The sequence below is a fragment of the Rhododendron vialii genome, chromosome 13a (assembly GCF_030253575.1).
Source record: "Rhododendron vialii isolate Sample 1 chromosome 13a, ASM3025357v1".
Classification (NCBI taxonomy): domain Eukaryota; kingdom Viridiplantae; phylum Streptophyta; class Magnoliopsida; order Ericales; family Ericaceae; genus Rhododendron; species Rhododendron vialii.
Genome location: NC_080569.1, coordinates 10513899 through 10535121, shown reverse-complemented (window position 1 = coordinate 10535121; position 21223 = coordinate 10513899). Strand labels below are relative to the sequence as shown.

General features: G+C 39.8%; 3 protein-coding genes across 4 annotated transcripts; 2 read left to right on the top strand and 1 right to left on the bottom strand.

Annotated features, from left to right (window-relative positions):
• Positions 1–341: 341 nt before the first annotated feature.
• LOC131314864 (probable pyridoxal 5'-phosphate synthase subunit PDX2) lies at positions 342–5956 on the top strand. The gene is made up of 7 exons (XM_058343765.1): positions 342–487; positions 658–785; positions 1372–1459; positions 1611–1684; positions 2109–2300; positions 5427–5524; positions 5592–5956. Exons 1-7 carry the CDS (start codon positions 436–438, stop codon positions 5704–5706), a joined length of 747 nt encoding a protein of 248 aa, XP_058199748.1. The 5' UTR covers positions 342–435; the 3' UTR covers positions 5707–5956.
• A 1939-nt stretch (positions 5957–7895) lies between these two features.
• On the top strand, positions 7896–11335 carry LOC131314862 (uncharacterized). Its single transcript, XM_058343761.1, has 3 exons — positions 7896–9751; positions 10028–10464; positions 10736–11335. The coding sequence occupies exons 1-3, from the start codon at positions 8758–8760 to the stop codon at positions 11015–11017; spliced, it is 1713 nt and encodes a 570-aa protein (XP_058199744.1). The 5' UTR covers positions 7896–8757; the 3' UTR covers positions 11018–11335.
• A 593-nt stretch (positions 11336–11928) lies between these two features.
• LOC131314860 (beta-galactosidase 8) lies at positions 11929–19563 on the bottom strand. 2 transcript variants are annotated; one of them, XM_058343759.1, is made up of 19 exons: positions 18932–19562; positions 18708–18803; positions 17774–17886; positions 17595–17661; positions 17428–17520; positions 17132–17275; positions 16839–16927; positions 16569–16674; positions 16335–16422; positions 15864–15982; positions 15587–15751; positions 15051–15253; positions 14832–14941; positions 14466–14560; positions 14222–14335; positions 14015–14116; positions 13053–13264; positions 12635–12971; positions 11929–12382 (listed from the first exon to the last, which is right to left on the bottom strand). In XM_058343759.1, the coding sequence occupies exons 1-19, from the start codon at positions 19103–19105 to the stop codon at positions 12275–12277; spliced, it is 2535 nt and encodes an 844-aa protein (XP_058199742.1). In that variant the 5' UTR covers positions 19106–19562; the 3' UTR covers positions 11929–12274. The 2 variants fall into 2 exon arrangements, with proteins under 2 accessions (XP_058199742.1, XP_058199743.1); XM_058343760.1 differs by lacking the exons at positions 16569–16674; positions 16839–16927 and having other exon boundaries at positions 18932–19563.
• Between the last annotated feature and the right edge of the window lie 1660 nt (positions 19564–21223).

Sequence of the window (21223 nt, the reverse complement as noted above, 5' to 3'; positions counted from 1 at the left end):
CGTGTTTAGGTAGACAATTTAATAGAAATCGAGCAGTGATTTTTTTGGGGGTCTGATCAGTCGATACTGTGTTTGGGTGGATATGCATGATGCATCTTGGTATTGAGTGGACACGTGTTTAGGTAGACAATTTAATAGAAATCGAGCAGTGATTTTTTTTGGGGTCTGATCAGTCGAAACTGTGTTTGGGTGGATATGCATGATGCATCTTGGTATTGAGTGGACACGTGTTTAGGTAGACAATTTAATAGAAATCGAGGGACTAAGTATACAACACAGTGATAGTTTAGGGAATAAAGTTGCAATTAACCCCAAAAGTTCAGCACGGCTCTTTTGTGGGCCGGGTTGTTTTTCCTGATTCCATATACTCCTCAGTGAAGACATCTACGAAGGGGCGGCTCTGTGGGCGTTCTGAGTCCAGGCGTTTAACAAGCAATGGCCGTCGGCGTCCTCGCTTTGCAGGGCTCTTTCAACGAACACATCGCAGGCACTCCTCTTCTCTCTCTCTCTCTCTCTCTCTCTCTCTCTCTCTCTCTCTCTCTCTCTATATATATATATATATATATATATATTTATCAATCAATACATATAATGTATATCATCGAGTTGAATTCTCTCTCTCTCTCTCTCTCTCTCTCTCTCTCTCTCTCTCTCCAGCTCTTAGAAGACTTGGGGTGAAGGGGGTGGAGATAAGGAAACCCGAGCAGTTGCAGAGCGTGACCTCCCTCATCATACCCGGAGGGGAAAGCACCACTATGGCCAAGCTTGCTGAATACCACAACCTGGTTATCTCTCTCTCTCTTCTCCCTACACGTGCAAACACGCTCTCATATACTTGTAATCCTCGCTTGTCTGATAGTCGCAGATTTTAAAGTAAAGCCTAAAGGGATTTGACTCTGCTTTTATCAATGAGAATAGTTCAAATCACATGAATTTCAGCGTTTAGTTTGGGAGTTTTATTCATAATGAATTTGAAATGATAACGTAACAATAGATATTTTGGAATCCTATCCTTCATCAAATTACTATCACGAGCTAGGCTTCTTGTATTATTGGTGAAACTGAACTTGGAATCCTTGATTTAAATTCGGTTAGATAGTGCCCAAGGGTTGAGCATCAGTAGTTGGGGTGACTCATTAAAATGGTCTGCTTGTTTTGGTTGGCTCAACAAATCAATCAAACAGTCGAAACTTTCCCTTTTTCTTCACTGATTACGGACATTTATTCTCTATTGCTTACAACAAATTGAGTACTACTTAGATAAAAGAAAAACAACAAAAACCTTCGTTCATTTCCTCGGTCTCTTTCAGCCAAAGTCATGCCTCGCTGTTTTCATTATCATCACTATTTTTGTTTCTTCGTCACTGGCAGTTTCCTGCATTACGTGAGTTTGTAAAAATGGGGAAGCCTGTTTGGGGGACATGTGCAGGGCTTATCTTCTTGGCAAACAAAGCTACTGGTGGGTTTCTTTCTATTTCATCATGTATACATGGAGTCATCAATAATGCAATGACATCTGTAGAAGTCAGTTGTACAGTATTATTTATTAATTCAGGAACAATGTATCTTGTTAAATATTGAATACGACATGCATGGCATATACCTTTCAGGCCAGAAAAGTGGAGGACAGGAACTAATAGGGGGCCTTGATTGTACCGTGCACCGGAACTTCTTTGGCAGTCAGGTAATTCTCAGTACACGCATCTTTAAGTTTGTCATGTTTACCAGGGATACAAATTAGCTAGATAGTATAAATTTGGACATTGGTTCAGAAAAGTTCAACTAAACTGTTAGGTCACATACTGTGTATTTAATGTTTATCTTGCAGTTACTGTATTTTTTTTTTATTTCACCGGATATTTAGGATTTGTGGTTACCTTCGCGGATTAGTTTGTGCACCTGAAGTCTTAATTAGCAATTTGGAATTATACTTTCTTCACTCTGTTCCTTGTTTGGGCTCGCTATGTATTTCATGTATTCAAAGCCACATCAGCAGTGAATGTCTTTTTTTTTGGTCTCCTGGACTGAGGATGTGCCAGTTAACTTTTCTGAAATGCATATGTATTTGTACAAAACCAATTTTAGTCTCTAAATTGGAAAATATACAGATCCAGAGTTTTGAAGCAGAGCTTCCAGTACCTCAGATTGCAGATAAAGAAGGTGGTCCTCCTACTTTCCGTGCCGTATTTATCCGTGCTCCTGCAATTCTTGAAGTTGGACCAGAAGTTGTGGTTCTGGCTGATATTCCTTTCTCGTCTAACAAAGCAGACGATCCAAATCTGGCTCTCGAAAGCACAGAGGTTTGCTATATGCTCTTATTATTTTTATTTTAGCTGATCGAACTTCAATGTCATGCGTCTATAGATATCCAAATTTTGATACTTAACAACCCCAATAGATTTTTTGAAAGTGGATAGGAACAATAATAAACCTGTCCTTGTCTCTTCTTTTTACTCCGATAATGAAAGAGGAAAAAATTAAGAAACTCATTCATTTTTGTCTATGCTATAGTTTCTTCTATAGTTTAAAAAACAGTTCTACGCAATGGACTTACCTTGTGCAAGCAGTATTTGGATGGCTCTGCTTTCGCTGTGCATGTTTGTTTCTTTACATGTCATAACTTTTTTATTTTTTTAAAAACAGTCCTACGAAACTTCAGGGGTACTCCCCTGGCTTTACAACTATCATCCTAAGCTATCCTGGCTATAAAATACCAGGAAACAACCAAAGTGAACAAAGTAAAGCCTAAATAACAGACTCGTGCCCAATCTTCTTTCTAGACTAGGATCTTTGTGTGGCCACCCCAGGCAGCACATAGCTCTGTTCCTATGAGTATCCTTGACTGCTCTCCATATACATAGCCTCCCCCCTTGACTCTTGTTCGATAATTCTGAAGAGAGTGGACTGATCTCTGGCCTTGTTTCTGAAGATTCTGGGAATACACCACTGCAGCAAGTGAAAGGTTATAAAACACATCCACCAAACCCTTCTTTGCAGTATTCTGCAAAACCCAGTTTAGCTCCCAATCGAGCCAGTCCCACTACAAAGGGTTCCTACAAAGGATCATGGTTCTCTAGCTGTTGGTTACGGAGGACACAACTATCATCAATACCCAAACCCCATAATCTCAGCCTCCTGTAGTGGCTAACTTCTTTAGGCAGCGTAGCCATAAAATGAAAGACCACCTTGGAACATTCTGTTTCACCAAACAATTGATGCTGAGGGACTGTCATCCACTTTAGGATGGCAGACTCTAATGGGATTCCATGCTGAACGACTGAAAACCCCTTTGCTGCAGGCAGGCATGACACACCATCAGAATTCTCAACACTGGGAGCCATGGTTGCGGGGGTATTCTAATGATATGCTGGATTACTGTATTCCTTGTTCTGGGCCAAACCCAAGCTCCATTAGAAATGATACCAGCTTCCCCCACTCCCCACCTTTCCCAAACATCCTCCCCTTTTCCTACCATATATTTGCTTAGTGGTTGTTCCAGTTATATGAGATTAAACAATTTTCTTATGGTCCATGATGAATCCTGGGGAAGGGCCGTGAACAGTGGCGAGTCGGGCGACTCCAGACATTTTAATCGGTGGTGTTATAATTATGATGGTCCGATACATACACTGTTTACATTGAAAGAAGACTTGAAAATGCTATTAAAAGAATGCAAACACCATAAAAGATAGCACCACAGATATGGATTATGTAAACCTGCAATATGTATTACATATCTCTGAAATTATGTTTGTATGCATAAATGTGTATGGTCTATTCTTAAAAAGCAAAAATGTGTATTGTATTGTAAAGGTGCTGGTAAATGTATCCAATAAATTTCTCCTTATACCAATTTTTTTCGTCTTATGAAGTGCTATAAAAGATCAAGATCAGTACATAAGTCATGTAGTGGGTATAAATAGATGTTCAAGGGGTGTATTTTGGATTTCCATTTGAACAATAGTTAAACTTGGCATCCAATTTGGCACTCCACATGCACATAATTACTGTTCCCCCAAAGGGTTTGAAGCCATTTTCACACAATCGAAGGGGTTGTGTAAGAGTTTGTTGTCCCATGGGGTTGCCTGACCCCACTATTCCCTTAATAGCGTCGTCACTGGCCATGAACCTAAACTCTTTTCTTTAATAACATAAGTATGCATTCGACCCTGGGGTGTCATCCTTGTTGCTCTACTGCAGATTGAACTTGTGAAGTTGCGATTTTTCTCCTGCTAACTTTGTGTATTCCAATTGATCAATACCTAATATAAAGCTTGAAAATGTGGTCAACCATGTTGATTGTACGGTACCCTTGCTGTTATGGAACAAAGGGTGGAACATTGTGCAATACAACATGCAGATCTACAATATGATGCATATGGCGAAGTCAACTCATTTCTCCTAAAATACACAAAAAATGGTTAAGTTACTACTATGTCGTTACATCTAAAGAGTACTTTCTTCTTACAGCTTTTTTTTTATTCTCAGCAAAAAATAATTACCTCTTATAAGCTATTCTGTTTGTATTGTTGTCTTAATTTATTAATACCTGCCACCTGGTTTCTGTGGTCATTACGGTGGAGGTTAGGTGGAGTGGTGCAAAACACACCAAAAGTGTTGGGCAGTTGGAGACTATGGGGAGGCTGCACAAGAAATGAAGCGTCCAACCCTGTAGAGAGTGTATCAGAGAGCTCTGAGAGTTTAGTTTGTTAATAGTACAACCTTATACTCGTACAACCTTATACTCATAGAAGATGAGCACATACACATAACTGCATCCTTGCTACTTTAGAAGGTTGTCAGGGGATAGCCATTAGGTTCCACATACTTCCTGTTAACGGGACCATTCATTTTTTAATGCAATAGGTTCACACAGGGTAGCGTAGCATAATGAACCTTCGTTCCCTAGGCTTACAGTGATCCAGAAATGTGTTAAACATGGGTGCATCATGCATTTCAAAGGTACACATAATCCATCATGAAAATATGTTCGTGGCCAAAAATGTTGTTTTCATTAAGTCTGTGTTGGACCATACCTCAAAGCATATTTTTTTAGCATGATGGCTGATAAAAACAAAAAAATTCTACGTAATGGCTACCTTCTCAATATAGTGGTGGAATACACTAGTGTCTTTCCCCATATCATGACCCAATACAACTGTTAATTTTCACTTGTTGGGAGTTAGGACAACCCTCTGTTAAGCATGATATATTACAAGATCATACATCTTAAGCATTGGATACCGCCTTTCATAAAAAAAGAGCATGGAATATCGAAATGATGGAGGTGAACTTTGCTGTCAATTCAAGCATGGACTACCCGAAAACACGGTGTTGAATGCTTGGGACTTTTTGAAACCGTGGGCTTTGGGGGTTCCCTGATATCAATTCTTGTCACAGCTCAAATAACGGTTGCTATGTTCCAGGGAAGTACTGGTTCTGGAGAGAGAGTGATCGTGGCTGTGAAGCAAGGAAACTTGCTAGCGACTGCCTTTCATCCTGAATTGACCGCGGACACACGATGGTATGCATCCATGTTCCATTTGTTATCATATGATTTTACTTGAGGTTCTAAATATTTGCTTGTGCAGGCATAGTTACTTTTTGAAGATGGTGGATGAAGTTGGGGAAGGAGCCTCAAGTAGCATCTGTGCAGTTGGAGGAGAGTTCCAAAAATCTAGAACTGATCTCCCCGTATATCAGTAGAAAAAGCAATGGTATAACAAATGGCTATAAATGAGAGATTCTGATTAGGTATTTATATTGCATCTCTTTTATTTTGTTCTCTCGTATACCCGAAATTTCTAGTTGGTACTTGTGTTGCAAGACGGTCGATATACTTCAAGGTTGTCTGTGTTTATCTTTTCCGAGTGGTTAGTTTGATCTTTCTGGCTTCCTGGAATTGTACATAACATTGGAAGTTATTTATAACATTTTCACAAGTTTTCCTTTAAAATGAGTGAACTTTCGGCACTAATGGTTTTGTTAAATATCTATGGCTGGATTTGTGCTAGAGTTGACTATTCAGAATTTACCAGATTGCTTGTGTTACTCATTTTATTCTTATAAAAGTTCTTAGCATGTGGAAATGTTTCATTAGTACCGTTACTGTGTCGCAAATTCTTTGTAGGCTGATACGCTTGTGCAAATAATGTCCAACTTACCCCTCTTGATCCCAACTCCCTAGCCTTAGGGTGGGTTCGAAATGACATCATATGTGGCAGATTTTAGTTACCAATAATAGTAAGGAAAATGCTAAAAATAGCCCACTGAATTGTCGTTAAGGTTCGAAATGACATCGTATGTGGCAGATTTCAGTTACCAATAATGGTGAAGAAAATGCTAAAAATAGCCTAATGAATTGTCGTTAAGGTTTAAAAGTATATCGGAAGTTGTGGTAAGTGTATTGAAAAGTAGAAAATGTGTATTGAAGTTTTTTTTTTTTTTTTTTTTGTCATTTTCTTGGCGTACTTCAATAGAAGGACCCATAGAAAAAAAAAGGTGACCTAAGAGAGTACAATGAAGAAAAGAGGTGACTTCTGGGATGGAAAAGGGTAAGATAACAGATTTAACATCTCCATCTGTATCCTGTAGTGGTACGGAAAGAAGCTTACTTATCCCTTACAAGTCACCCATAACTTTTGGCTTTTATTTTTTCGATTTAAGACGTAAACCCCATATATTTTGAACAATAAAACAGTTGAGAAAATAATTTCTAGAATACAGGTTGAGAAAAATAATCACAAAACTGTTGCAATTTCCAAACTCTACCTTGCCATTTTCATACTTTGGCAGAATGTGTTGCAAGATTCTCTATATATACCGGACAGCCAACTTTAAAAACGTCTAAAACATGAAAATCTCGAAATTCAACCGAGAAGTGTCAAACTAAACTTCTTGTTAAGAAATGCTATTAGTAAAGAAAGAAGGGAAACAATATGAGGAGGAGAAAATAGTTGAAAAGTGAGAGAAATGTTATGTTGTTTTTAAAAAACAACATGCTGAATGATTTTAAGAATAATAAACAATATGAAGAGAAAGATAGTTCTGCTAAAATGACACCATAATCAGCAAAAAATAATTCTTGCCAAGCAGTTTTAACATCAGCGTGTGAACGTAGAGAGGGCAACGGTGCGGTTTAGTATGGTTATTGATATAACTAAAACCAAAATCGAACCTTATACCTAAATCAACAGTTTTTTTTTTTTATTTTATCTAAACCATAACAAAAACCGTCGGTTACCGATTTGGTTCAATTTTTTACCAAAACCAGTGGTCAGCATTTTTCACCACCTAACCTTAAATCAACAACACAAAGGGACAGAAAAAAACATTAAGAACAATGTAAATTATAAAGTGCAATTAACACAAACTGAATCAATCTTTCAAACAGAGACAGATTTATAGTTCACAACAAAGCTGGAACTCAAAAGCGATTTAAGAGTTATATATAAGGGTATATTTTGTTTCTCGGTGCGGTTATGATATAAACCGAATCCAAAACCAAAACCGAACCGGTTGATTGTTACAAATTAAAAATCAAAATCATAACCACAGTTTAAAAAATTGGTTAAAAATCGTCCTGATAGATTCATTTTGATTCGATTAACAATCAGTTTAGGGCGCTTTTCTACTATATTATTGAACTATAGATTAATTAACAATAATCAAGTTATTTTCGTTAAATTATATTTTAGTTGATTCATGTGTAAAAAATGGCTGCTAGAAATCATAAAACACGAGCTTTAGTTCATTTAGTTTAGAAACGCCCTCCTAGTATAGAATGCCATCCCTAGACTTAACAGTGAACATGCTTTTAGAGGCTGCGCCACGCAAACACGGCTTTGCGAGGGAAGAAAGTCAGTAACAGACAAACGTACGCAATCTCTCTCTCTCTCTCTCTCTCTCTCTCTCTCCCCTCAGTCTCAATTGGCTTGAAAACTTCCAAAATTCTCTCCGATGACTCGGAAAAACTCAACGAAGTGTAAGGCTCGCATGCCTCTGTAATTACCAATTGCCAGTGGACCCATTGATTTGCTTTCTCCGCACTTATTGAGCTTAATTTTGAGTGCAAAACCATCGATTGACATGGTCAAAACCATTTGCCAACAAACTTACTTCCTCTCTACACTGCTTGAGCTATAATCTCGAATTGCAAAAACCCACCCAGTTCAACAAGCTAGCTAGCAATTCATTGGAAGAGGAAAAGTTTTTTTCTGAAAAACCACATACAAATGCAACCCTTTGTATTTGGTTGAATGAATCATGATTTTGAAGAGCAATTTAGCAGGAAAGAAAAATGATTTGGCAGTAAATGAAATCTTACTCCGAAAAAGTTTATCTATAGCTTTAGGACTTTAGAGTTATTTCCGCTAAACGAACTTTTAATAGATGTATTGAGAGGAGAATGACTTGTCTCAAAAAATTCGTATTTTTTTTAGGGCCTTTAGCCTGTTTAGTCAATAAGGTAAACTTAGCGTGAATTTCATCACTCAAAATATTATCCGAATTCCGAACAATGCGCGAAGGGATTCACGAATGTGAACCCATTTGATCAAGAAATGCATTTGGTCAGAACACTAGAAAAAGAACAAGGGCTGGCGAATTCTCTGTTAGAAGCAAAGTGGCAGGAATTCAGGAGGACTCAAAGGCCTTTCTTTGGCCCCTAAACATACCGTTATAAAAGACTCCAAATGTCAAACCCAAATACAGCAGTGCTCCCTTCCTTCATCTTGCTGTTACCCCCGGAAAGGCAAGATGAAGTCATCCATTGCAGTTTTATCCCTTACTGTGCTCATCATCTGCATGGAAGCAATTTGTGCTCAAGGCGGAGGCAACCATTATGAGTCTCCACCACCACCACCGCATTATCAGTCTCCACCACCACCGGCACCGCATTATCAGTCTCCACCACCACCATCACCACATTATCAGTCACCACCGCCACCACATTATCAGTCTCCACCACCACCATCACCACCACCGCCGTATTATCAGTCATCACCACCACCATCACCACCGCCACCACATTATCAGTCACCACCGCCACCACATTATCAGTCTCCACCACCTCCATCACCACCACCGCCGTATTATCAGTCATCACCACCACCATCACCACCGCCACCACATTATCAGTCTCCACCGCCACCACATTATCAGTCTCCACCACCGCCGCCACATTATCAGTCTCCACCACCATCGCCACCGCATTATCAGTCTCCACCACCGCCATCGCCACCACATTATCAGTCTCCACCGCCACCATCGCCACCACCACCGCTGTCGCCATATAATCACAAGTCGCCGCCACCGCCATATAATCACAAGAAGTCGCCGCCTCCACCACCACCACATCATCACCACAAGCATCCTCCACCGCCGCCGCCACATCATCACCACAAGCATCCTCCACCGCCGCCTCCACCTCCGCCGCCATATAATCACAAGAAGTCGCCGCCTCCACCACCGCCACATCATCACCACAAGCATCCTCCACCGCCGCCGCCACATCATCACCACAAGCATCCTCCACCACCGCCACCCATGACATCGACGAAGACCGGTGTCAAACTTCTGCCTTACTTGACAGCTCTAGGCCAACAACAAGCGATCTGCAAACTCAAGGGATCAGACTGTTACAACGAGATACTGGTGTGCCCGCTGCAATGCCCGAAGAGGAAGCCTCTGCACAAGATCCTTAAAGGATGCTTTATTGACTGTAGTAGCAAGTGTGAAGCCACTTGCAGAAGTAAGCTCTCCTAACCATATATAATATACACGGCGCTTCACCTAAGGGATCCCGCACTCTGTTAACATGCGGGCCTCTAATCTCGGCCATCGGATCCCGAGATTAGAAGTCTGCTCGCAAAAAGTGTACGGGATTCCTTACTAGAAGTGCTGTGCATTCACATATTCGGCCCGGATAATCACTGGCCAATTCAACATGTCTATCTTTCTCAATCGTCCACTGTTTGCATCCATTATGAACAAACAATGTAAATTGACACTCAAAGTTTTCTGGCAGCGTTGAAACCCAACTGCAACGGATTTGGTGCTCTTTGTTACGACCCTCGCTTTATTGGCGGCGATGGTGTTATGTTCTACTTCCACGGACAAAAGGGGGGAAATTTCGCCGTCGTCTCTGATGATAAACTTCAAATCAACGCTCACTTCATTGGCTCTAGACCACAGGGAAGGCGTCGGGACTACACATGGGTTCAAGCGCTCTCCGTCATGTTCGACACTCACACCCTTGTCCTCGGAGCAAAAAGAGTTTCTCACTGGGACGACGACGTCGACTCCCTCCTTGTGAAGTGGGACGGCGAGGAGATTTCCGTCCCCACCACTGGCGATGCCGAATGGAGGGTTGACTCGGACGAGAGGCAAGTGGTGGTTGAGAGAACTGGTGATGCTAACAGCGTAAGAGTGACGGTCACTGGGCTGGTGCAGATGGATGTCAAGGTAATATTGGAGATGATGCTTACATGTTTCGAATTTTTTCTGGGATTTGTGTTATTCAATCAGGACCTGAATAAAAAGAGACAGAACACTGCTTCGCGACAGCAACTTGTCGTAACTCTCATCGTCTCAGACCTTTCTTACTTCCATTCTTCTGTTTGATCCATGTTGAAGTATCTTTTTACGTGTTATTCGTTTCCAATTTGTCAATCTGATTTTCTGATCTTTTGAGTGTACTGTCTTTGACAATATTGTGCACTAAATCCTCCTACAGGTTGTCCCTATAGGAGAAGAAGATAACCGTATCCACAACTATCAGATACCAGCTGACGATGCTTTTGCTCATCTGGAGACGCAGTTCAAGTTCTTCGATCTCTCAGAACTCGTCGAAGGAATTCTAGGGAAGACTTACAGGCCTGGTTATGTTAGCCCAGCCAAGAAGGGGGTGTTCATGCCTATGTTGGGTGGGGAAGACAAGTACCAAACTCTCTCTCTTGATTCCCCTGATTGCAAGGCTTGCAGGTTCCAGAGACAATCTGAAGCTGCGTCAATCTAAGGACTCAAAGGAGCCATCCCATTTGCCACAACAACCTACAGCTACGGAGTTCCGGCAATGGGGAACACTGGATTTTCTTATCGGTGTCTTTATTTTTGTATTAGGGTGGTGATAATGTCAAAACTTTTTTTAGTTAATGGCAAAACTTCAGCGCATGAGAGTCTTGTATAGTGTGCATCGTCCAATACTCTTATGCACTAAAGTTTTGGCATTAACAAAAACAATTTTCGCTTTATCATTTTCCTTGTATTATGAATGAATCGTGTGAATAAGGGCATTATAGCTGCCCAATCTATACAAGCACATAAGCTTTCAACTTATTGTCGTTGTAGTAAGAATGTTGTATTTACATGTAGATGAGCCTAGTCAAGTTGGGTACAATGGGTTATTCATGCTTTGCTTTGAAGACACAACGAGCTCAAATTCAAATTTACCCTGATTATGTGTCCAAATGAACCGATCGAGAAAACAAATTCATTTCATGTAAAATTTGCTTCTTTGCCAAACAAGACCATCTGAAATAAGCTTTTAGAGAGCCAACCAAGATAGTAGATAAATTCGTTTACAACGCTATGCCAATATCAAGAATTACCTTAAAGGATAACAGAGACAAGGAGAACCCTAAAGATACATTTATTTCATCAAATGCAGGACAAACATAAAAACGCAATGGTTGGATGAAAGAATCATTCCTAAGCGGCGTTTTATTACATTGACGTGTGGTTTTAGTCATCTGTTAAATTAATGATTTTATGTGAATCTGCAGAACAAGCTCCTTAAAATCTTTGGCACATTTGATGCATGTTCTTGAGAGAGAAGAAACACACCTAGAGATGCTGGATACATTAAAAGAGAATTCAAGAAAACAAACTGCCAAGTGCCAACATTTTTTTGTCACCATAAGTACGCTGTTTCATGAAGAGATCAACTTGTGTGATTCCATTGCTTTAGAGAGTTAACGAGAACGACCTCGAGTTCAATAATTTACAAATAAATTTACTGCTTCATCACTCTTTCAACTGACTAACAGTCTCAATCTTCAATATTTTTTGAAGAATAAGACAAACTGTTGCACGAGTGGTACTGGGAAATCATTCATTTCATTTTCAGAGCTGTTATTCATTTTAAAAGTTCATTTCTGTTGTATGTTTACTTGGGGAGTATATTTTGCTCGCAACCCCGATGCTCGATTGAGGACTAGATGGGTCTGTTATTGTTGTAACCCCGATGTTCAATGCTTCACTTCAAGGTCTCAGTTCATGTACAGGATGCTTCTACTGCTAAACTCTTGGTCACGTTGACACATGGGTCGCCAAATGTACTGATCGACACTCCAATGCTGCAGCTCTTTGATCCAATACAGGCCTGTAATTTTTTTTGTTGTTGTTTTTTGCATTTAAGCAAACAGATATAAGATGATTACTTCAAGGAAAATGACATACGCACAAAATCTTTCTACAGAAAACCTGTTTCAAAATATGTGGCCTGGACATTTTTCAAAATTATGAGCCACAATGGTGGGTGCTTAGATTGAAATGAAGCGATCACCAAATCCCGCACCATAATGTACCTAAAACCTACAAAATTCTGTTTCTAGAAAAGTTTGATGGAGTGCACCTTTTGTACGATGGAAAGAGCCCTGGTGCTGCTGCACTGACCATGGGTAAAACTTCCGCAAGTCCCACTAGGAGTTCCGAAGCTTGCAAACTTGATTGAAGAAATGACCTGATCAGGGGAAGGGCATTCCAGTAATAGCACAGGCCCTGATTTCCTTCCTGTCTTTTGGTCTGAATCCCACATGTCCACAGGTTGTGGGTGAGACTCGGAAACATGGGAGCACAAGCTTCCTATTTGTCTTGTGGCAAAACCTATCTGTGTTGGATCCCCACCCATCTCCTCAAACAACACCAGAATGTTCCCACTTGGTTTTACCCACGACCGAGGCACATGGTACCTACAAGATCAGAGAAGTCAGAACCAGGACTTTAATAGAAGTACCATAATTTTCTTTAGCCAAAATAGGCCAAAAACTTACAGTTGCTGTGATGGTTTCCCACAATTCTTGAGGCATTTGTTTGAACTATAAGATCCTCTGTAGTTGCAGGAGCTTGTGCAACCAGCACTTGAAGCGGTGTAATTTGGCCAATAACGCCCAATGCTTTGACCATTCACCCAAGCCTCTCCTTTTCCCATCCCCGTGAAGTCTATAGCAATTGGGTTATTGCCAGAAGGAGCATCAAAATTTCTCTGAATTAACATGTATCATTTCCTCTGTAAGCATCTTAAGGATTGTGCGAAAAGTCTTCCACAAAAAATCTTCTCAAATAGTTATGGGGAAAGTAAGCTAGGATAAAGACAGAATATTGACGATTTCCAAGTGGCGTAAGAGCACTCATGAACCCAACATGTCCCATACTTCTAATTACTTGTCTTTATTATGGTTATGCAATGATAACCAAAACTGAGACTACTTAGAGATGTAAATCTTAATCTCAGGACAATATATAATGCATAGCACACGAGGGTTGGCTCATGTCCAACCATTGTAGTGTACATGATGTTTTTCAAGTATTTTGATTTCGGAGACAATCGTACCAGGACACTAATGCCCTTTCCTTCATCGCACCCGCATGTAAACCTATGCTTTTCATTTGATTCGACTTTCTTAAGTGATTGTGCTAAGTTCTACTTTCTTCAGTGAATACTTGTAAGCTCATCCCCTATGTCATGCTTCCCCTAATTTCTTCCTTATATAGCATTACTTGTCCACATGCCTCAAGCTTTATTACCGTTCTGCACCTCTTTGCAGTCCATTAACTAAGCTTCTGTAGCCTATAACTTTATTGCTTACCTGGTATTGATCCGCAGAGAATTCAGATTTTTTGCCTTGCCCAACCTCTATTTTTGCCCTGAAACCCTTATTTTGGCTAAATACTAGTAAAGTAAAAGTGACGCTATTATATTAGTTTTTACTTGATGTCACAAAATAAAAATTACCTTGTACCAAATCAAGGGTTGCTTCTTAGGCAAGGTAGATTCTGATACCCAACCTGACGAACCTCCACTTGGAAGACCTAACTCTTCACCTTTCAATCCAATCTGCACCAAAAGATAGAGAAGGACAGAGTATAAGTGAATATTAAGGCATTGATCCGACCAAATAATAGCATCGGACACCCAAGAAAATCTCTGGTGTACACTAACCTGATACGTCCAGTGCTGTGACGAGAGATCAACTGTAGATCCATTATTTCCAGCTTTCAGCTGCACTGGACCAGTAATTCCTGCAGCTGCTTTCTCAAAGAATGCTCCGTAGTTCTGGAAAATGTTAATGAGTTCCATAATAATACTGTCCACGGTATTTTGACTGTGAGAACTGAAAGATTAACAGATAAGAAATTTCCACACAATGAATCAGCACTTAAGAATCTAATGCAATTGGTTGAACCTGAAGTCCCACGGTCAAACTCAAGAGATCGATTGTGTTCTTTCCAGGAACGAGTGTTACGGGAATCTCCAAGGCAACCTTACCTTTTCCACTCCCTACAACAAACCATTTCACAATTTTACTTTTAAGAAATTACTGGTTTTCTTTTGAGTAAACAAATAGAGACCGTCAGGAAAAAGCAACCAATGCTGTTATTTTAAGCAAAGATGCATTAATTTGGAGTCTCAGAAAAAAGCACCCAAAAATCAAGTAATAAGTTCAAAACCGATATGTCTCTAAAAGGAAAAGTATATCTTGAACAAAAGCACAAGAAAAAAAAACTTCTGAAAAACTTGGATTCTTGCAACATTTTGTAGTTCCCATTACCTGCAAGTTTGCCATTAATGAAAGCATGAAGGGCATGGCCAAGTGATTCCACGTGAAGAACTGTTTGAGATCCATCTTGAAGGAACGGTTCAATGCTTGGCATGCCAGAGCTGCAAGAAGTATCCAGTAGCATCATTGAAATACTGATCACATCAAAGACACAGCCACACAGGCTTCAGACCGTAACTAAGTATATATAACGACAATATTTTTTCATACCTTAGTGAATACCAAAGATAGTCACTTTGGTCAGACGTTGTATTTATCTGCTCCAATAATCCAAGTTTCGTGAATGCATTTTCACTTGAGATACCAACTCGTTCATTAAACCAACTCCAGCCCGAAGAGAGTGCTTCGGAAGGATTTACATCATCGATTGAAGATTGAGGCACGAATTCTGGAATTGTAGCCACAGAATTTATCTGTCACAGAAAAACTTCAACCTTAGCTTATGATGTTATTAGAACAAAGAAGTGCTGCCTTTTTGTTGAAATCAGAGACACCAAATTTTAGGTGATCTCATCTTAACTGGAGTTCTGTTGAAAAAAGACCCTTAACTGGAGCAGAAGGAATAAACTCTAACCAATGGGAATGCTTTAGAATGTACCAAGTAATCTCCCTCAAATTAAACAAAAGCAAAAGAAGGGGACACAAAAAGAAAAGGACAAAAAAGGAGGGGGTGGAAGATGGTCTGAAACTGAAAGACTGAAAGTGTACACAAAGTGCTTCTCTACGTGGCTCCATTGCAAGCTAACCTTTGCAGTGTTGAGCACTACATTTTTGCAGTCAGGTAAAATGCTCACAGACCATGCCGGCAAATGATATGAATTGCCATTGAAGTTCACTGTTGCATCAGATTGGGTACCCACATTGGCAAGAAAAGCAGCACACACCCCCGACCCTGTTTTATATACACTGACCTGAAACAGAGAAACTTCATCATTTGACTATAAAAGCAATATTAAAGCAACAGCTAGTCATAGAGAAAAGTTCCCATGACACTGATAAGGAAGTAGAGATTTACAGGAGTACCTCCAAGTTTGAACCAAGAGAGGTAATTGTTGGATCAGTGGCCGCCATTGCCTCTTGACAAAGCTTTATGGCTTTATGAAGATCTTTTAGATGGCCCCACTTAGGTTGTCTAATAAGTCCTGCAACATTAGGAAAATTTTTAAATGCATGTTTTAGATGAAGACAAGGTTCAGTTCAACTATTAAAAATGACAAAAGGAGAATTACTACTAATTAGTTGAAATTGGAGGTTTCCCTAGCCATTAATTTCAGGGCCTTGGGATTCGCCGAGGTGCAACTAAACTAGCCAGGACACCCGCTTATCAATTCTAGTTGACATTAACACTTAAGACTCTTTCAGTTTTCTGATTAGGCTGGAGATACTAGTTAAGTTGAATATGGGCTGTGACAGATGATTGGAACGTTGCATTTGAGTAACCTATTCAAAGGCAGTACCAATAGCAGCCTCTGAATATGTAACATGAAAACGTACCATACTCATCGATTGGAGCATCATAGTCATAACTTGTAGCAATGAAGGGTCCACCAGTAGTGCGGCCGAAGTTGGTCCCACCGTGGTACTGGTAAAGCAACAAAAACCATTATAACTTAGCTGGCATTCAATTTCATTCAGATTGGACTCCAAGCAGAGTGTGTATCGTAAGCATCAGGCAATTATCATAAAAGCTCATAAAAGGTACAATAGCTTTCTAGACAACACAGATACCATGTAATAATTCTGCAAGGTTCCACCTCGCTGGAAAAAACGTGCCACAGCAAAAGCAAGGTCTTCCACTGGTCTGTAGGGCACAGCACCGCCAAAAGAAAGAAACCTAACATGCCAGATGGCCAAAGAGGGTGGAAACATAAAAACAATAAACGAAATAATCTTTTATGTTGATATGAGCAATTTCTTACAGGCAACCTCAGTTTAGAAAGAAAAAGAAAAAGGATCAAGCAACCGTGTGTGAGCCACTAAGAAGCCAGCTACCCTTACCATCCACTCCAATTCTCAGTCCACATTTTTGGTTTTTGGGCAGAATTTGGGGTGAACTGGTCACAATAAAACCCATTGCAAGTGTTGATCTGTATTTATATGAAAGAGCAACATAAGCTTTGATAAAAACATCTTGGCTGATCTATACGTATTAGGAAGAGCAACATAACCTTTGATAAAAACCATCTTGCTATCATTGGTATCAGTGAATAGACATATTTCTGGATTACAATAGATCACATGCTGTAGAGGTAAAAAAGCAACACCATAAGAGAACTTGAAGAAAAACTCACCATAGGATCAGGTGCATCTTTTTGTTGGCACATCACCCAGGGCACTCCAGTATCCAAAGAAGTAGCCATGCTTGCTGCCCAATTAATATAAGTTTTGGCAGCAGAACCATATGCTGAATCAATGTTCCCATATTCATTTTCAATCTAGCAAAGACAATTTAAACAATTCCCCCGTACTCAAATCCTCAATCATTAGAAAGTCGTATTCTGATTAACAGGATTTGCAAGACAAAGCCGCACAACACCCACAAGACAATGCTGCAGAAATATGGAAAATTTCTTAACAAGAAACTAACCTGAGATAAGACAATGGGTCCGCCTTGGGATGCATAGAGCTTTTCTTGCTTCATCATGTCCACAATCTTGGCTGTAAATCGCTTCATTTCTGCCTAAAACAGAAGGAGTATGAATGAGTGAATGCGGGCCAGCAACTCAAATAGCAGAACAGAGTGAGAGGGAATACCTTGAATGGCTCATTATCAGTTCGAAATTGAATTCCAGGTATAAAATGCAACCAAAGAGGAAAGCCACTGTTCAAAAGTAGATAAAAAAATGTTGATACCAGGAATTTCACTAATACTATATTTGTTGGTAGTACAAGATACGAGAATTTTATACGCATACAAATTGTCCAAGATTTACCCATAGTTCCATTCAGCACAGACGTAAGGACCAATTCGCAGATGAACATATAAACCAGCCTCCGCAACCAATTTGACAAATTTAACTAAATCCTTTCGTCCTTCGAAATCATACTGCATACATCAAAGTGCATTTCTTGTGAGTAATTCTACAAGTGCTATACATGAGTAAGTGGATTCATTTCACATGCAGAGTAAGAAAATGATGAAAAACAATCACATGAGACAAGATAACACAACTTATAGTAGTAGGCAGAGTGCCTACGTCCACGGGGAAAGGAAGAACAACTGAATATACATGATAAGATTACAACGCTCAATTCTCTCGCAGCCTCTCCTCCTCCTCTTCTCTCTGTTACAAAAACCCTACTAAAAAACACAATGGGCATTGGAATCTGTAAGCGGCCCTCTACAGTTACTACAATTACCAACGTGTGAACTCTCTAAGTTAAATTAAGACGGATTAAAGAAAGAATGCTCTAGCCAGGGCCATCCCTGCCGTTTGGGGAGCGGAGTGGCTTCAAGGTTGGGCTCATTGCGTAATTACACAAGGAAAAGAATAAATCTATAAAATTAAAACAGATCATACTTAAGGAGATAAAATTCCCAAAGGTAGTGACTACCACAAAAACATAAAAGTATCGCTTAAATATCCATCTCTTTGCATTTTTAGCAAAACAGATCTTTCATGTGTGCTCCTTTATACATAATTCAACTGTTATTGTAACATGGTCAAGCCAAAATAAAATTTGATCAACTTCTATTGTAGAATATACTACAATAACTCAGGCTAATTTAACTCCCTGTTTGGTCGCTTGATACACTACAGGAAGATACTCCCAGACGATAATGTGGAATTTCAAACAACTAGCAGTAGAAAGAAGATTTTGTTTCGTTGACAACAACGGAGGCTAATGGCAAGAAAAGTTCCCCACCTGATTTCGAACTGGTTCGTGCAAGTTCCAGAAAACGTAGGTCTCGATCACGTCCAGTCCTCCATCTTTAGATTTCTGAATGAGGTCCGGCCACATCTGCACCAATTGTCCCACATAGTATATACTATATAGTTATAGATGGAGCATACATAAGCAGAGTGAGAGAGAGAGAGAGAGAGAGAGAGAGAGAGAGAGAGAGAGAGAGAGAGAGAGAGAGAGGTCACGTCGGGAGTGCTGCGAGGGTAGTGAATGGAGCCGGAGATCAAGACCCTCCGCTTGCCATCGATTACCAGAGCTCGATGGTCGTACGTCACGTTGGAGCCAAACGACGACGTAACAAGAACGCCGACAACCAACACCGACAGAATCAAGAACTCTCTTCCTCGAATCGCGACCATCTCCGATGAAAAAACTTGAAATGTCGTTCGTTTCCTCTCTGCAAAGTTTTTGCAGTCGTGAGAACTGCTTTTAAAAGTGCTTAAATTTGGTAAAACCCTCCCTTCCAAGAATTAACTTCGCTTTGCTTAATTAGATTGATCCTTTTCCCGTTGCTTAACCGCTTTGTAAAACACGAATACACTCTTTGTATGTATACGTGTCGAAGGGAATCAAAATGTAGGTACCTAAGCTAAGGCATCCGGTCTACCATCGCCGGCTTCGTCTTCTTCTCTGTCGAACTTCAGTTCCTCTCTGCTTCACACTCTCTCTCTCTCTACTAATTTGGGTTTGTTTTTGGATGGAGTAGCTGTGGGAGTAGGAGAAGGTGAGTGAGTGGTTAATCTGTTTAAATGCATGACGCGCCGGAGCACATGGGAACTGGTTTTGGTGACGCGTGTTATCTGAGAACGGTTCAGAAGCGGGAGCGTGATTGGTGCAGGCGAGGGTGAAATGCGCGGTGGGCCCCCCGGGAAACAGTTGAGAGGGTGTCGGTTGGGAAAATTGTTCAATACCCCCAGGTTTCCTCCTCCAAAAGACACTCTGCGTTATATATGTTGGTCCTAGTTTTCAAACCGCTCAGTTTTGACCTTACAAATTTTGAAAAAATTATTATTTATATGTGATTGAGCTAATTTTTTTTATAGAATTTTATAAATAATATTTTAAAAATAATAGACGGTTCGAATCACTTTTTTGAAATCTGAATGGACTCTACAAAATCAATGTGCATGATATGTACATACTGTACATACTCATATGTATCCATAGCTTTTCCCCAAAACATACAACTTAAAATTTTTCTTTTTCTTTATTAAAAAAAATCTTTTATTAGTTTTGTGTCAATAGCTTATTGTTCGTTTATGTACTTTTGTATTTTTTCTTGGATGTTTCCAAAATATTTGGGTATAAGTCCTATTTTTTTTATTTTGTTGGTTTCCTTCGTTGAGACGAAGCAATAATCCAGAAAATCTTGATGCAGAACTAACAAGTGCGATACAAATTTGAATAGGACAAAAAAAATCCACATGTTTTTTTTTTCTTTTTTTTGTGTGGAAAACTAGGCCCGAGAACTAGAGCACCACATGACATGACGGTGCTTCTCTGACCCAAAAAAAAAAAAACCATGGCGGTGTTTCAAGAGCACTGAATAATATCTCGTCGGCTTTATTTTCTACTTGGACCATTTTCTATATTGTTATCCTTAGTTTGCCAACTTTTTAAAATCATCATTTACTTAGTCAAATTTTCATTGGTAACTGATTTTCACACTTCATTTTTAATCATATCGTAACGTGTAATTACAAATTTAATCTTTCATTTGTATACTCTTTTACACTTGAAAGGACAACGTTGTGAATTTACATCACAGGAGGGCAAAAGAGAAAGTGCGTCTATAAAAAAAAATGTTTCAGAATCACAACCATTTTCAATTCGCCTAACAACGTATAAAATAATAAAAGTGTGCGGTACCCGTCCGACACCCATAAACTGCTCACACTCAAACTCCATTATATGTTGTTCTAACATGTAATTGAGAAAACGTAACGTACAAAAGTTCATTTTTTTATGAGACTCCACAAAACTTGTCATTCAACTCCTCTGCCCGAGAAGTTTTTCAGTGCCGGGTGTGCACGGGCCACGTGGTGCCAAACACGATTTCGATCGTCCAAACGTGTTTTGGACAGCCTAGATTTGTTTGGATAATTTTTTAGTGTAAAATTACCAAAACACCCTTTCAAGTTCAAACAGATCTGGGCTGTCCAAAATACGTTTGGATGGCCGAAATATGTGCTCGGCACCACGTGGCCCGTGCCCACCCGGCACTGAAAAATTTCTCCCTTTGCCCTCTTTGATCAGAAAAACAAAAACATCAGACAGTTGCACAAAACTTGCACTCCAACTCTCTCTCTTTTTTTTTTGGAAAGGAACTCTCCAACTTATACCATTACTTCTTCGATTACAACTCATCTGAAGTCACCAGCATAAAACGACAAGAGAATAAATTCTATCTAGATGAGACGGACAGAATGGTTTTCCGCCAGCGCTTCTCGTGGGCCCTTTTTGCGTATTTTTTGGAT